A 17,646-nucleotide genomic window follows, 5' to 3' on the forward strand; every position below is an offset into this window, starting at 1 on the left:
CCTTGGTTTGACGTAAACTTTGACTTGATGTATACCTGTTTTCATAACAGAGACATTTCAGGTATTACCAATAAAAAATCAGTTATTTTTATGTTTTTATTAGTGTATTACAATCATACATAACAGTGTGGTTCACTGTGATTTATTCCTATATATACATAGCATAATTTGTTTCAATTAATTCTTCATACTGACCCTTTTCTCTCCCTTCCTTCCCCCACCCTCCCTGTCTCCTTTCCTTTCCTCTTCCTCATGTTTATTTACATGTACATGTATATATATATATATATATATATATATATATATATATATATACATATATACATATATATATAGATACATTATAATTATGCATAAACATGGAATTCATGTAGTATATTCATACAAGTATATAGCATAATTTGGTTGATTTTATTCTCTAGTTCTTCCCTGTTCCCTCCTGTCCGCCTTCCCTCCCAATCCCCTACTCTGCTGATCTTTCTTCTATTTTGTGAGATTTGCTTTCATTTATTCCTTTTTTCTCTCTAGCTTCTGCATATGAGAGAAAACAGTTTACTCTCCACTTTCTGACTCTGACGTATTTCACTTAGCTGATGTTCTTCAGTTCCATTCATTTATTAGTAAACGACATAATTTCATTCTTTTTTATGGCTCCATTGTGTGTGTATATACCAAATTTTCTTTATTCATTCATCTATTGACTGACACCTAGGCTAGTTCCAGAACTTGGCCATTGTGAATTTTGCTGCTATAAACATTGGAATGCATGTATGACTATAATGTGCTAATTTGTTCTTCTGGATGAATTCTGAGGAGCAGAATAACCGGGTCATATGGTGGTTCCATTCTTAGTCTTTTGAGGAGTTTCAATACTGATTTCCATAGTGGTTTTTGCAATCCCACCAACAATATATAAGTGTCCCTTTATATATAAATAATATCCATCAAGAATATAAATAATATTCTTGACATTCTAACTGGAGTGTGATGAAATCTCATTGTAGTTTAGATTTGCATTTCTCTGATTGCTAATGATGTTGAACATGTTTTTTTCTTAAAATATTTATTGTCCACTTGCATTTTTTCTTTTGAAAAATGTTACTTTAGTGCATTTGCCTATTTACTGATTGGGTTATTTGTTGTTGTTTTTTTGGTGTTTTTTAAATTTTTTAATATACTCTGTATATTAAACCTTTGTCCGAAGAGCAACTAGCAATGATTTCTTTCCATTCTATATGTATTTTTCACACTCTTATTTCCTTTGCTATACATAGCTTTTTAATTTAATGCCATTCCCCTTGTTGATTCTTGGTTTTATTTCTTCAGCTTCAGCAGTCGTATTAAGGGAGCTGGTGTCTGTGCTTATATGTTGGTGTGCTGACCTTATCTTTTCTTCCATCAGCTGCACAATTTCTGTCTAATTCCTTAGTTTTTCATTCACTTTGTGTTGTCTTTTTGTTCAGGTTGATAGATAGGGGTCTATTTCCCTTCTTGGAAGACTCCAACACTCCACAGGAAAACATCTAGGGCTGATAAATTTGGTAAAATAGAAGGATACAAGAGTAGCATTCAAATTCCATGGCTTTTCTATGTACCAATAATTAACCCCAAAGAAAAGGAATCAGAAAACAATTCCATTCACCATAGCCTAAAAACAGACCCAGGAATAAATCTAACCAAGGAGGTGAAAGATCTGAACAATGAAAGTTATAGAATACTGAAGAAATAAGTTGAAGAAGGCATTAGAAGATGAAAAGGCCTTCCACGTTCTTGGATAGGCAGAATTAATATTGTCAAAAATGGCCATATTACCAAAAGTAACCTGTATAATCTGCATCAAAATTCCAATGACATTCTTTACAGACTAGGAAAAAAAAATAGTTCTAAGGTTCATATGGAAGAATAAAAGGCCCAGAATAGACAAAGCAATCCTGAGCAATAATAACAAGGCTAAAGGATCATAGTACCCACACTCAGATTATACTACAAAGCTATAGTAACAAAACCAGAATGGTACTGGCCAAAAACAGGCATGAGACCCAGGGAATAGATAGTTGAGAAGACACAGAGACAAACCTACATTTGACAAGAGTTATTTCATCTTTGAGAAAAGTGCCAAAAGCATAAGGTGAAGAAAAGATAGATTTTTAAATGAGTGATGCTGGGAAAACTGGATAGCCATTTGTAGAAGAAAATCGGTTATCTTAATGGCTCATGAAAGGTTTTCAGATGATAATTTTATTCTCTTACCTGGTTTATCTAGTGTTCTCTGTGGTAGGTGGTTTTGTGTGTCACATGGCGTTCTTAGTCTAGACTCATCCAGCCCTAACAGACCCCAAACCCCTTTTGATTGGAACATTTTGCTTAGTTCTCAATTACTACCCTCCTATCCCTACTCTGCCTCCTCCAGGAGTGATAGAAGTGAATAAATTTTTGTTCTCAGTTTCCCAAAAGCTATTAGGAAACCATCCAGCCTGATTCATGTGTGGATTTCATTGCCAGGCGATTGCTTTGAAAAAATAGAATCAATTAGAGAAGCATTTTCTAGCCAGGATGTCAATTATCTTTGGTACTATTATATACCTCAGAAGAAAGGAATATTTAAGAGTAACTAGTCTCAAAATAAGCACATTACCTCAGCAACATCAAATATGATTCTTGGCTTCCAAGCCAAGATTTTGGAAGGCATGGATCTCTAACCCTTTGTTACCCACCCACTAACCAACTCAGACACAAAATCTGCAGATAAAGTTTACTGAGACTGAATTTAATTAAAATGAGAGTTCTATGTAAATTTATGTCTGTGAAAACACATCGAAGTCTCCTGATTCTTCTTGGCAGTGCTCTGTATAGTCAGTTGCAGTCTCATTCCAGAGATATCTTTAGCTTAGTTCTGTAGATGGCCTAGATTCTCAGGAAACATTGGCTAGTAGCATTCTGTATTTTTTCTTCTTCTCTTCTCCTTTTTTATCCCTATACTCCTCTTTCTTGGACCTTTTATATTCTCTTTCCTTTACTTTTCTAATTGTTTTCATTTCCCCCTTCCATTCTGATTTTGTCTTTCCCCATTCCCTTTCCTCTACTTTCTTCAGTTGTCTTTTCTTCTCTCATAGGCCTTTCTTATCTTAAAATCACGCATATTGTGGTGAATGCTACCCATCTCCATTCCCTGTCTCTCAAACTAGTATGTGTGTGTCTTCCCTTAACACCAATTCTGAAACCACCTAAAGAGAATTCATAGGAGAGCATAGAAACAGACATAATCCTAAAGTGAGAAATGTTGATAAATAATGAGTTAGGGGAAATTTGGATACCACAGGATGCTTTTGTTGCAAAATTATGGCCATTTTCGCAGGATCGTACCTTGGAGATGATAAATTCATTTTCTTTTCATTTGAAAGGTGTATACCAAGAGCAGAAAACTGTTCTTATACTTAATGAGCATTGGTTCTAACTGTAAATAAGTAACTTAGATTTGAGTTAAAATGATGCATAAGTACAATTGCACATATTTATGGAGTTTATGTGAGGTCTTGATATATGTATTCATTACTTTAACTGCCAGTTGATCTCAAATGACAGAATCATGAGCAGAATAGAGTCTATTTATTTCTATTTTCCCCCTTATCCTGCAGATATTGTGCTGGCACAATGCCCTGGGGAAACCCGGGAGACCACCATGACTTTGAGCCTCAGCGTCATGATGATGGCTATATTGAAGTCATTGGATTCACCATGGCCTCTTTGGTGAGCAGTACAACTATTTTGTTGAAACAAAATGCATTTAAATCATAGAGTTTATCAATTTACAGTCCTTATCCAGTATAAAGTTGCTTAGGAAAAACATGAAAAAAGTGAAAACTCATGAACATGTGATTGAATTTCAAAAAAAAAAATTAAATTAGTATCATTTCATACTTTTCTTAATTTTCTACCAGAATAAAAAATTTTCATGCTAATTAAAAAGCAATATCCCACAGAAATATCCCAGCACTGATGTAAAAACCATAGCATTTAGTACTTTTTGGATAACTGAGTACTAGAATATTTAGGCAAAAATTCAATTGGTTATTTGTGTTCAACTTCATCTTGCTTACTTACTTATGCATGAGATGGGCATATCCATTATCTCAAAATATTCACATATAGAAAGACATCATTATCGTGACTTTAGTAAATATTCACTTGCTACAATATTGAGATCACTTGATTTTTTTCAATACTGTTTGCTTGTATTAAATGGTAAATTTGTAATAAAAGTATGTTTTCAAATAGGTTTTATCTATGCATTCCTGTTTGTTCTTAAATGAGGGAACCAATTAAAATTATACAATTATTTTATCTTGTGTAAATCAATCTGTGTTATCAGTTAGAAAAAAACAAATCAAGATTAAAGCCTCTACTTGAAATCTTTGGTTAGTACTTGGTTAATTAAACCTTGTGCACAAGAGCAAGGAGGTTGTACTTCTCATTCAAAATCAAGCAAATGGATCTCTTTTCAATCCTCTTGTGAATTTCAAATGACTTCCTAACAGAATAATCTACAATGGTCATGGCAAGAATCTCCATCACTTGAGTTATGTTCCTTGTTCAACTTGCCATCTCTAGAATGAAATAGGTTGTTATGGTATGAAAGAGTGAGATGGACCTACTTTTTAGGGTTATAGCTCATATGCTGCTGTTTCTCACCAGTGCTTTGCATGGTAATTACAAGGAAGACACATCAAAGAAAAAACTGGATTAAGTTCAGACAGGAGGTATGCAAGGAAGTATTATTGGAGGTGACCAAACTATGCTGGTATATAGGGAGAAAAAAACCCAAACTGTCCGTATATGTTCACTTATTCATTCATTCACTGATCCAGTGGACATTTATTGAATGGTTACCATGTGCCAGAGCTTCCTGGTCCTGGCTGTGAGGTAGAAGGCTGTCAAGAATTGTCTGAGGGATGATGTCCCTTGTGTAACCCTAGGAGAGCATAAGGACTACCAAATACTTTCCTTTTGCCCTTAGGGTCAAAATTTAAATCCTTTCTTGACCTTTGACGGCAAGCTTTCTCTGATTCTTCAGCTTTCCCCACGTCCATCTTTGCTTTCTAGCCCAAGTAGCTTACCAGTCAAGCAGAGGTTCCAACATCCCCTTGTTCTTCCTCTCCCTTTAAAGTGTTTTTTGACTCTTCACCTTCTACGGCTTCTCAGTCTATATCTGTATTTCTTCATGTGGTCTGTTTGGGGGTTGTTTGTTTACAAATGTATAATGAGTGTCTGAGCAGGGGAGATGGGCAGATAGAAACTGAGTTATTAGAGGAGAGTTGAACAGAGGGACTCTTTATTCATAGTGCACTAAGTTTATAAGAAGCGACAATTCCTCAGCAGAAGGACGAGGGACAAAGAAATGGTCACCCATAATAGAAAGAGAAGTACTTGGAAGGGGCCCCTTGATAGATGTGATATTGGCAGAGGAAGCTGCCAACTTGTGCCTTCCAGGCAGAGGAGAGCACACATATGGTTTCCTTGTCCTCTGGACCTTCTGCAGGTGGCTCCCTCTGGAGAAGCCTGACCGGGAGCCAGAGGATACAGAGGCCACCAATACAGTCCAAACAGATCGGCTTCATAAGACAGAAAGAAGGGTAGGGAGGGCTGCAGAGGCAGCTGGGAGAAGCCAATGATGGGCATCCATCACTGCAGTTCTGCTTTGCGGGGACTCAGCAGAGAGCCAGATACCTGTAGCTGGCAATGTGGAAATGTGATCAGTGGAATGAATTTTACCAGGAGGAGAATGGAACTTGGCATTCTGGAAAAAGGGAAGTTTACAAACACTTGCAAGTATAAGAAATTATATCCTGTGTGGGAACTAGAAGTAAGTAGCTTTATGTAGTATAAAGGTAGGGAGAAAGTGAGAGTGGGTCAGATGGTGCTGGAGAAGTACAAGGGCCAGATCCTAGGGTGCATAAAGAATTTACCAAGGAGTTTTTACTTTATTAAGTGTAACTGGGAGTTAATAAACTTTTTTAAAATATATATTTTTAATGGGAAGATTTTAATATAAAAATAGAAAAAGTTATTTAAAGGACCCCCAAGTACCACTACTTGGCTTTTATACTAATCAACTCATAGACAATGATACTTGGCCCTATCTCTGACTGTTTACCCTTATTCTATTTTGAAACCAATTGCAGATGTTATGTTATTTTACCAGAAAGAATTTCCTTTATTTAAAAAAGCCCTCAATAATGTTATTTTATCTAAAATAAATTGTTGAATATCACTGTATATCTACTTAGTGCTCAAATTTCTAGTTGTCTCTGAAATGCCATTTGTTTTCTTACACTCTATCTCTCTAAATCAGGATCCAAAAATAGTTTACACATTCTGTTTGATAAGATTTTCAAACCTGTATAGATTATTTTCCAACTCTTATCTTTTCCCTTTTTTGTTGGTTGACAAAACCTGGTCATTTGTTTGGTAAAATTTGTAAAATTTGTCATTTGTTTGGTAAAACCTGGTCATTTTGTTTGGTAAAATTTCCAAGTCTGAATTTCATTAATATCATCCCTGAAGTCTCAGTTAACATGCTGTTCTTTCTTCTCCAGTTTCAGTAAATTGATAGTTGGCTCTGGGTACATTTTCCTGTAAACTGGTATATGTTAAGCTTTCCTAATCCAAAAATTCAAAATCTGAAACTTACTGAATGCTTTTAGATTTCAGAGCACTTTGGATTTTCAGATTAAAGATGCTCCACTGGTAAAGACTATGCAAATATTCCCCAATCCAAAAACATATGAAATCTGAAACATGTCAGGTCCCAAGCATTTTGGATAATGGGTGCTTGGCCTGTAGGAAGTTCTAGGGACATTATTGATATTTTCCAGCAAATCTCTTTGTGGGAGTGTTTTCTTCTTCCAAAGGGGATGTATAATAAGTAGTTGTGTCTTTCCTCTCTTTTTTAATGTTAGCAGATATTGATAGTCATTGTCTGGATACAACAATCATTAGGGATTTTAAAAGAGTGATATTCTAATTCATTTATTAATTGGAATGTTTCTTTAAAGAGAGGTCTCTCTTCACCTGCTATTTGATCACTTAGATATATGCTTACATAGGAAAGGCAGGATAAGAGATGTTTTTTTTTCTTTCTATATTTTCAAAATAATGAGTTGGTTCTGTAGCATCCTCTGATGGTGATTGGATTTAAAACAGCATTGAATGTTTGGACACATCCATCAAGAATTAGGCTCCATGTGCCCTCCCCATGAGTCTGGTTGGGCTTGTGAGTGCCTCGAGGGGTCAAATACAGTGGAAGCTGTGCTATGTAATTTTTGAGGCTGAGTCATAAAAAGGACATGCAATGTGTGGGAAATCTGGGCAACACTGATGGTCTCCAATTAATAGGAATTGTAAAAATTCAACTTAAATATCTCTGCTTTTATTCACTCAGTGTCATTTATAAGTATTTGTGGAATCCACAGATACTAAATCCATGGGTGACATGCTGTTAGGTAAAATGGTTGAGAAATGGGCTTAGGAAAGGCACTGTCCTTGGGGTGCTCACAGCTTACTGTTATAGAGGGAGACCCAAGAAGTAAAAATGTTATCACAGTCCGATATAATAAATCCTGGAAGTAAAGCATAAGTAATAATAGGAAAGAGAGATGGGGTGATCAGTAATGGCTTCACAGAGGAGGAAGGAATTGGGATGTGATGTGGCCCCATGGTGTTCCCATCAGAGGAACTAGCCTGAGGACACATATCCTAGAGAGCCAATGGTGGCACCTTTGAGCAACCCTATACATATAGTGAGTAAAGACAGACATATGGATAAAGAGTAGAAACAGCCCGCTGAGCTGTTGATGGACAGGCCGAGGGAGTGGGGTGAGAGGAGCAGACTGTGCTTTAGAAAGATTGCCTAGGTGTTGGTGGGGAGGCGACCAGACTCTACCACTAGAGGCTGCTGGACAAATCAACACATTGGTGCCGTGTCCAGGTGAAGAAGCGAGGAGACCTGGAAGCCAGAAGCAAGAAAGTGGCAAGGAAGACGGAGGGTGAGTTTCCGTCACTTGGACATAGTGACTCATTGTGAAGGGTAAAGGAGGAGAGGTGTAAATGAACTCTGGGACCTTAGGCAACCAGGTGAAGAATGACTACCTTAAATGACGTAGAAAATAGAAAAGAGAATATTACTAAAGCAATGGACTCGGTTTTACATATTTTGAATTTGTAATTCCTGGAAGATATCTAAGGGAATGTAAAAACAGGCAACGGGAAGTATATATTTAGAGCTCAGGAGACCTCTCTAGGTTGCAGAGATGGTTTAGGGGCCTGTCACATCCTACTTTATTCCATCCTATCATTTGTAGGTAAAAGAGAAAAATAATAGTAGATGGGAGTTCTTAAACAGGAAATGGAATACCAAAATCATGCCAATTAAATTCTCCTTGTGCAATATGAATAATGAAATGCATGCATGCCAGCTATCATCAATGTGTGATAAAATCGCCAGTTCTAGTGATTCCTAATCGCTTCCAAAATAGGAAATACTACTGCAGAATAATGGAGTGAGATGTAGGTTAAGACGTCTGGTCTTTAGCACCCAGTACTCTCTGTTGGAACCCACTTCTCTATTTTCACACCCATGTCCATCATTGCTTTCATTCAGGATGGAAAGGGCTTATTTTTAGTCATTCAATTCTGCATTTCTTAAAACTATCATATTGATTATATTTCAAAGAAGGAAAATTATGTGAAAACTCAAGCATCTGTTTAAGATGATTATATAAACAGAAGAATGAAGTTATTTGAGTTGTGTGTGCATATTTTTGTGTATTTAAAATAGTTGCCATATAATTTAAAAACATAACTAGTAGGTCAACGCTTTTAGAAGCAAATTATTTTTCTTAGAAATCGACATGTCTGAAGTCATTAGAGACTATGTACTTTCAAGCTAATGGAATAAACAATTAATATTTTTGTAGATTGCTTATAACTTAAGTAAATTCCAAAGAACAGAAAATTCAGAGTGGCTCTTGGAGACAGATTTAAAATAGAGTTACTGGAATATAATTTTTTAAAAAAGACTATTTCTTTTAGACTCTTTATCTTGTAATTACAAACTTCAAAGCAGAAGTCTTCAATTCACTATATTGGTTGAAATGCATTCCTACTAATTAAAATGATTCTTCACTGTGTACTGGGTCTCCTGATTTCCTTTATGGATTTTACACAGGCCATAATCAGGCATTGTAATTTGTATTTATTTCTGCCACAATTTTCTGCCATTATAGTTGTGAAGGTCCTTTCATGTTAAGTCTGTTTCTAAGTAATTTAAAACTGTTCAAGACAGTTCAAAGCATTATTCAGATTGAGGAAGTGGGAGCCTAATTTGCTATTCAGTATGAAATCCAAGATTTCTGTCTTATAAACTTTAAAGAAAGCACATTGATCTTTTTGTTAATTTAAATTAAAATGTATAAGTTCTTTTATATTTATGAATTAGGAAAGGAAAAAGTTCTTCAGTGAGAAAAAAATTACATGGGGAAATTCCCAGGGTTGAAGTTTTATATTTACCATGTAATATAATATTTTATATTTTTTAGAAAAGAAAATGTATCATTAAATATTTGCTGATTTTGATAATCACATTAGTGTTTGGATTGAAGTAAAAATATCAGTCGCAATCATATGATTCATAAGTGACTGTATTTTGATGTATTTTCTTCCAATGTCTTTATTTTTATGTCTTAAAATATACATGAAATTATATTATCATAAGTAAAACTGATAACTAGAAATAGTCACATACCCACCAGTTCGTTGTATAAATGTATACCACTACATATAATAATTGTTCCTTTATGAAAAATTATTTTATGAAACTTTTAGGGTCTGAATGTTTGTTGTCATAAATAATCCTGTAATTAACATAATTATTTGGTTTGTAAAAATCTGTACACATTTCAGATTATTTTCTTATGATAAATCTCCAGGAATGAGATTACTGATTCGATGACTTAAACATTTAAAAATCCTATTAATAAGAATTTTAAAACTTCTTTTTAGAATTTATATATTGTTCACAGTGTACAGAGTAAAATAGCAATGTACTTGGATGAGAAGTGACTTAAATGAAATGTCCTCTAGGTGCTGAAAAAGTGTTACTAGAAGAGATACAAATGCTGTCATGAGAGAGCACTTCACAAAACAGAATGAGGGGAGAAAGTAAGATTCCATCCCCCCCAAAAAATTGTGTTTTATAAAGTTAATAAAACTTGGGAGCAAATAGTTATGTTCTAAATTTAAAAAATAAGAGTAAGAACAAATCTATCTTTATTGTTACCTCTTATGTCTTTTTTAAAAATAACAATCTTTGTGTCTTTGTATATGTTAATGGGCTGTTTATCTTTCAGTTGCCAGAGACATATTGTGGACACAGGTCTTTTGACAGACTTATTTATTGCAAATGTATTCTCAGTTTGTACTTTTCTTTTTGTATTTTTATTGTTTCTTTTGATGAGCACACATTTAAAACATTTTTTATGAATTCCAGTTTTATGAAGTAGGCTTAATTTAAAGATTCTTATATGCATCTTTTAAAAAAATTTTTGTGGTTGCAGATGGACAGAATGCCTTTGTTTTATTTGTTTATTTTTATGTGGTGCTGAGGATTGAACCCAATGCCTCACACATGCTAGGCAAGTGCTTTGTCCTGAGCCCCAGCCCTAGCCCTAATATGCATCTTAAATTTGATTATTCCAAGAAAGATCAGGAAGGCATTCTATATTTTCTTCCTGAAGATTTATTGTTTTAGCTTTTATTATAAGGGTTCCATTTAAATTAATTAAAAAAATTTTTTAGTTGTACAAAGACACAATACCTTTATTTTATTTATTTTTATGTGGTGCTGAGGATTAGACCCATGCCTCACATGTGCTAGGCAAGTGCTCTACCCCTGAGCTATAACTCCAGCCCTAAAATTAATTTTTTGTATCAATTTTTTAAATTTTTAATTTTTAAATGCTATTTATGCATTTAAAAATGTTTATATAGTATTTTTCTGCACTATTTGTTGAATGAACTTTCCTTTTCTATAGAATTGACTTGGTGCCTTTGCCCTTTGTGTGTGAACCTTTTTCTGAAATCTGTATCCTTCTAGCTTGTGTATGCCCACACCACTCTGTCCTGATTACTCTAGCTTTATAGTTAGTCTTCAGTCCGGTAATATGATTCATTTCACTTTGTTCTTATAAGAGAATGATTTTGAATTGGGGTTGCACTAAACTTTTAAAATTAGGATATTAGCAATGTTGATTGTTCCATTCTATGAACACATATATTTATTTATTTATTTAGATGTTTTTATCTTCTCTCAGTAATGTTTTGTTGTTTTTTTTTTTTTTAACTTCAGGGTAGTTTTCAGTTTCCGGCACAGCTGTTAATTTCTAAATATTTTATGCTTTTTGAGGCAATTTTAAATGATATTTTAAGTTTTACAATTATTATTGCTGGTAAGTAGAAAACTGATGTATGTGCATTTATTTATTTACTTACTTACTTACTTACCTTATCTTACAGCTTTTCTAAATCCTTTTTAGTTCTGGTAGTTTTTGCAGACTCCTTAGGTTTTTCTATACATACAATCATGTTGTTTGTGGGTCAGGACAGTCTTACTGTTTTCTTACATACCTTTTATTTTTTTTTCTTGCCTTTTTGAGTTGGCCAGTATGTTCAGTAAAATGTGAATAAACTTGGTAAGAATTAACATATTTGTCTTATTCTTGATTATAGGGAGAAACATCTATATTCCCTCATAAAATATGTTATTTAATAGGCTTATTTTTAAAGTAAACATTCTTTATTCCCTTAAATATTCCTATTATATTCCTAGTTCCCTCAGAGTTTTTTGTCACAAATGTCTAGTGTATTTGATTAAATGCTTTTCTGCATCTTGCAAAAACGACATATAATTTTCTCCTTTCTGTTGTTTAAATCAAAAATTCCTCTTATTTTTAAAAAGGCTTATATCAATCATGCATTTCTAGCCTAAACCACTCGTATTAGTCTTGATGTATTATTAGTTTTTATCTTGCTAGATAAAATTTGCTAATATTTTATTAGGCATTTTTGTGACTATGTTTATGAAATATATTGGTTGATTAATTTATTTTCTTTGTTCAATTTTGATATCAAGTTTTGTTTGCTCCATGAATTGAAATAAGAAATGACATTCTTTATTTGTCTAAAAGAACTTATGGAAACTTGTTTTATTTATTTTTTCTTATATTTTTATAGAATTTCCCAATGAACCATTTGGCTCTAAAATTCATTTGAGAAAAGGACAGGTACAGAATTATTCAAATTTCTGTTCTACTGCATCTACCACTCTTTTTAAAGAAAAGAGCCTCACTCCGTTGCTCAGACTGGCTTCAAACTTGTGATTCTCCTGAGCCAGCCTTCCAAGAAGCTGGGACTGTAGACACCATGCCCAGCTCTATTTCTTCTAGAATCAATTTTATTCAGTTAAATTATTTAGGGAATTTTTCATTTCACCTACTTGTTGAGTCCATGGACATAAAGTTATTTATAATGTTCTGTTATTATCCTTTTAATGACTATTGGATCCTCTCCTCTATTCCTAATACAAGTAATTTGTTATCCATCTTTTTCTCATAATTTTACTTTTCCCACTTACCTTGCTCTCTTATTTTCATATACTTTCCTTTTATATGCCATAAGTAAACCCCACAATTTAATATTTTTGCTTTCAGCAGTGGATTGTCTTTTAAAGAACTTGAGATAAAAGAAAATTGATAACCCTTTGTTACCTATATATTTACCACTTCCAGAATTCTTTATTCCTTCCTGTCAATCCAAGTTTTCATGTAGCATCATTTTGTTATTGTTTGAAAGAGCTCCCCCAGCATTTCTCAAATGAAGGCAACAGATAATTACAAATTTTACTTTTTGAAAATACTCTTATTTGACACTCAGTTTTAAAATTTTAATTTTATGGAGATAAAATTCTGAATTGACAGGTTTGTTTGCTAATTTGCTTGTTTTAGCACTTTAATTATGTTATTTCATTTTCTTCATTCCTCTGTATTTTTTTGAAAAAAATGTCAACTATCATTTGTACCTTTATTCCCCTGATGATAATGTCTTTTTTCCCTATTTTTAAAAAATATTTTTAGTTGTAGATGGACACAATACCTTTATTTTGTTTATTTATTTTTATGTGGTACTGAGGATGGAACCCAGTGCCTCACATGTGCCAGGCAAACGCTCTACCCCTGAGCCACAGTCCCAGTCCGTTTCCTGTATTTTTGAGATTGTCTTTTTATTTTTGATTTTATGAAGCTTCTTTGTGGTTGTATCACTTTCCTATTATCTCTGTAAACAAATTAGCACAAACAGTGGCTTAAGACAGCATAAATCTATTTTTCAATTATGGAGTTCATAAGTGTAAAACAGGTTGTTGGTAGAGCTGTATCTTCTGGAGACCTGTGGGTGAATCCATGTCCTGGTCTTCTGCAGCCTCTAGAAGTCATCTTCATTCTCTGGCCTGTGGTTCTGTATTTTATTCTCATATCTTCTCTGACTGACTCTCTTTTCCCATCTATCCCCTATCAGGACCTCTAAGATATTACTAGGCCCACTAAGTTCATCCAGGATGATCTCCTATCTCCACATCTTCAGTGTATTCAGAAAAGGCTCATTTTTGTGTAAGGTTTTCATAATTTCTGGGAATTAGAATGTAAGCATCTTTGTTATTGTTATATTGGGAATTATTCTGCCTATCACAGTGGTTTTCTTTGTATTTACTCTATTTTAGATTGGTTAATCTCCTTGGATTTGAAGACTGATTTTTTTTCCCCCAACACATTTGGAATTTTTTTCCATGTACATTCTGCTCTGTTTTCCTTTCCCTTTCCTTATGGTATTCAAATGCCTGTATTATAGTTTGCTTATTTTTGTCTCACAGCTCATGAAATAAAATATTTCTGTGTCTGCTTTTGAGATCAGTAGTTTCTATTGACGTGTTTCCATCTGCAGCAGCCCTCTTTACTTCAGTGTTCAATTTGCTCTGAAGTCCACCCTGTGATAATTTCATTTTTCTTTTTCATTATGGATCACATTTTCTTTTTTTTCATATCTAGTTCGATTGATTATATATGCCAAGTAGATGATTCATTTAAAGTAGTCTAAATTATGTTTCATTGCTATCTTGTATGTAGTGCTTTAAGAATATATTTCATGTAGTTTTCCACTTCTTGCTTTACAAAATATAAAAGAGTAAGTTTAGTGTAAGAGGCAAATACCACTAGTCTTGTATTAAAAAATTAATAAGATATGTTTCTTCCCAGATTTGTATGTATGTATTTTATCCCATTGTTCCTGGATATATTGTTTATACTATCACTATTCTAAGTATTTCAGGATATTACAGGTTTTGGAGGAATTATTGTATAATTTACTAATGGGTATAAAACTGAATGTTTCCTTTTTTTTCTGTTTGGTCTGTCATGAACTTATGTAGTTAGTTTCTACAATCTGTCTCCATTCTTTACTCCACTGAGTAAAGACCCCTCGAGTAGCTCACCGGGCACTTCCCACAGGAAATGAAAGCACAAAGGAGAATCTGCCACTGCTAGAGACATTGCTTGAAAAAAAGAATAGTGGTGTTGTTAGCTTTTCTCTACTGTGACAAAATACCTCAGATAATCAACTTTAAAGAGAGAGAGTTTATTTTGGTTTATAGTCTTGGAAATGTCAGTCCATGGTCACTTGCACCATTGCATTTGATCCTGTGGTAAGCAGCACATCATGGAGAAAATCCTCACATTATGGCTATAAATGGAAAAGAGAAGAAGAACAGCAGGTGGGGTCCCAATATTTCTTTCAAGGGCATGTATTTAATGATCTGACTTTCTCCAGGTAACCTCTACCTTTTAAAGGTTCCACAACTTCCCAGTAGTGCCATGGCCTATGGACTAAGTCTGTAACATAGGCTTTTGGAGTACTTTTGAATTCCAAACTATTTCAGGTGGAAAGAAACACTTGCTTTCTTCTTTCTTTCAGCTTGCTACTTTTTATATTTTTATTTTTATTTATTCTTCCTTTGTATATGATGTGAAGTACTGATTTTATTTTTCTCTATGTAGCATGAAATATTCCCAGTACCATTGGCTAAATTAGCCATCATTTCTTCAATAATCTGTAATGCCACATCAACAAATTCCATATTCTTACCCATATGAGTCTATTGTGTTCTTTCTATTCATTTCCATTGTTTTAATTAGTGTATCTTAAAAAATTGCATATCTCAGTATCTAATAGGGGAAGTTTACTATCTATTGCTCTTTCTTCTTTCAAATTATTCTGTTACTTGTGGACTTTTGTTCTTCAAATTTAATAATAGAATACATTAACAAGTGTATTAGTTATGGTTCTCCAGAGAAATAACCAATAACTTGTGTGCACAAGTGCATGTATGTGTATATGTGTTGAGACAGAAAGAAAGAAAGATTGGAGAGATTAGTTGGGCAGGCAGGCTAGAGACCTGGGAAGACTTGATGTTGAAGCTTGAGTCTGAAGAAGTCTGCTGGTGGTAGAATTCTTCTTCCTTCTAAAAAGATCAGTCTGTCTTCAAAAAGTTTTCAATATAAAATTGGAGGCTTGGCCAATAAAATAAGTCACAGAAATGAAATTAGAAGAAAAAATTGCAAACTTTCTAATATTTCCACTGATATAATCCCATACATATAAATTCCATGAAAATTCACAACAAAGTACTAAAAGTCATAAGAAAGATGGCTGATATCCTATTCTGTTAAAAAGAAATCAATAGTCTTCCACCAGTCTAGCCATAGCTCAACAGATATGTCATTTATGATATTAACAAAATCAGTAAATACATGAAACTTTTATATAGAAAACTTTAGAACTTTATTGAAGGATATAAGAGAAAAATAAGTGGAAAGCTGTGACATATTCATCAATAGGACAATTCAATATACTACTGATCCTAATTTTCCCAAATTAATAGAAAAATTCAATGTCATTCAAATTAAATACCAGAAATACCTTTTGAGGGAATCTTATTGTGATGATATATGAAGTGGGGAATAATATTTGCTCTTTCAAGTTTTAAAATAGTTCTAATCTGTTCAATTTTTGTATTTGTTACGCAAAAGTTTTCAAATTACAGTTTTTCCTGATATTTTCTTATCTGGGTTTTCTAATTGATTGCCTTCATAACATTCTTAGTGATTTTCAAAAATTCTCTGTTATATCCTTAGCTATCTTCCGTCTTTCTAAAAGTAATTCAAATTAGTGTTTTTCTTGTTTAGTCTGGCAAGAGGTTTGTTTGCAGGTTTGGTCTTCAAAAGACAAACAGCTTCTAGTGCTGTTGATGGTCTCTGTTGTCTACTCTGCCAGCTGCTGACTTCTGCCTTGAGCATCCTCATCCGGGATGAGGCTGATTGATGGGCAGGGCTGGCAGCAGGGATGAGGAATGGGGGGGTAAGACTTGCTCTTGCTTTATGACACAGGGCTTACCCTTGGCAGGTAGAGTAAGGATTTGAGTAAAAAATCAGAAGGCTTGAGAGGAGAAGAGAATAATACAGAGAGGAGTACAGAGAGGAGAGAGAGAATCTCAAGTCATAGCGGAGTACAGAGAGGAGAGACAGAATCTCAAGTCATAGCTGTGGACCAAAAAAAAAAAAAAAAGTCCTGTAGGGCACTAAGTGACAAGAGATGCACTTATTCAGGGACTATCATAGTCTTCCTCTCCAGAAAGGCAATACTTGAAATGTTACAAGAGTAGCACATGCCAAGTTCAATAGTTAATTGCATTCTTAATAAACCAGTGTCGTCTTATTGCTAAAGAATTCATTCTAGGAAATCATAGGTGTGTGTGGCTCTTGGTGGCTGTTTTAGTCAGCTTTTTCACTGCTGTGACTAAAAGACCCAACCAGTACAATTTTAGGGGAGGAAAAGTTTGAGAGCTCAGGGCTTTAGTGGTCTCAGTCCAGAGATAGCAGGCTCTGTTCCTTGGTGCTCAAGGTGAGGCGGGACATTATGGCAGAAGAGTATGGTGGAGGGAAGCAGCTCACATGATGATTGGGAAGCACAGAGAAAATTTGCTTGCCAGATACAAAATATAAACCCCAAAGGAACACTCCAATGACTCACCTCCTTCAGCTACACCGTGCCCACCTTTAGTTACCACTCAATTAATCCCACTAAGGGGATAATTCACTGATTGGGTTAAAACCCTCAAAAGCCAGTCATTTCTCCTCTGAATTTTCTTGCATTGTCTCACACATGAACTTTTGGGGGAATATCTCATATCCAAACTATAACAGGACCTGTAACTATATAGGATGTTAAGTCTTGACCACTCTGAGAGATGAAAAATAAATTTTGCTACTCAGTGTTTTTAAAATTACGTATGCCCTAAATTTGTTCCAAAAATAATTGAACATGTGTCTTTTACAACAGGAGAAATATCTTTATTCTGCAAGCTGATGATGGTGGTTCCTCTTGTGAGCCTGCAGTGATCTTGGGTAGATGCTGGTGGGCCCAGAGAGCTGGCACTGATAGCGAATGAACTCTGCTTGTTTGTAGAACATGTAGAGCATCCTAATCTGA

The 17,646-nt window shown here is 34.4% G+C and overlaps 1 protein-coding gene across 2 annotated transcripts in view; it reads left to right on the plus strand.

The window, feature by feature from the left end:
- Positions 1-17,646, plus strand: part of Dgki (diacylglycerol kinase iota) — a 408,417-nt gene that overhangs the window by 259,015 nt on the left and 131,756 nt on the right. For both annotated transcript variants that reach the window (XM_027952172.2, XM_027952173.2), the window contains exon 19: positions 3,636-3,747. In XM_027952172.2, the coding sequence (XP_027807973.1) occupies positions 3,636-3,747 (112 nt within the window). The remainder of the gene's footprint in view (positions 1-3,635; positions 3,748-17,646) is intronic.

The sequence above is a fragment of the Marmota flaviventris genome, chromosome 1 (genome assembly GCF_047511675.1).
Source record: "Marmota flaviventris isolate mMarFla1 chromosome 1, mMarFla1.hap1, whole genome shotgun sequence".
Lineage (NCBI taxonomy): Eukaryota > Metazoa > Chordata > Mammalia > Rodentia > Sciuridae > Marmota > Marmota flaviventris.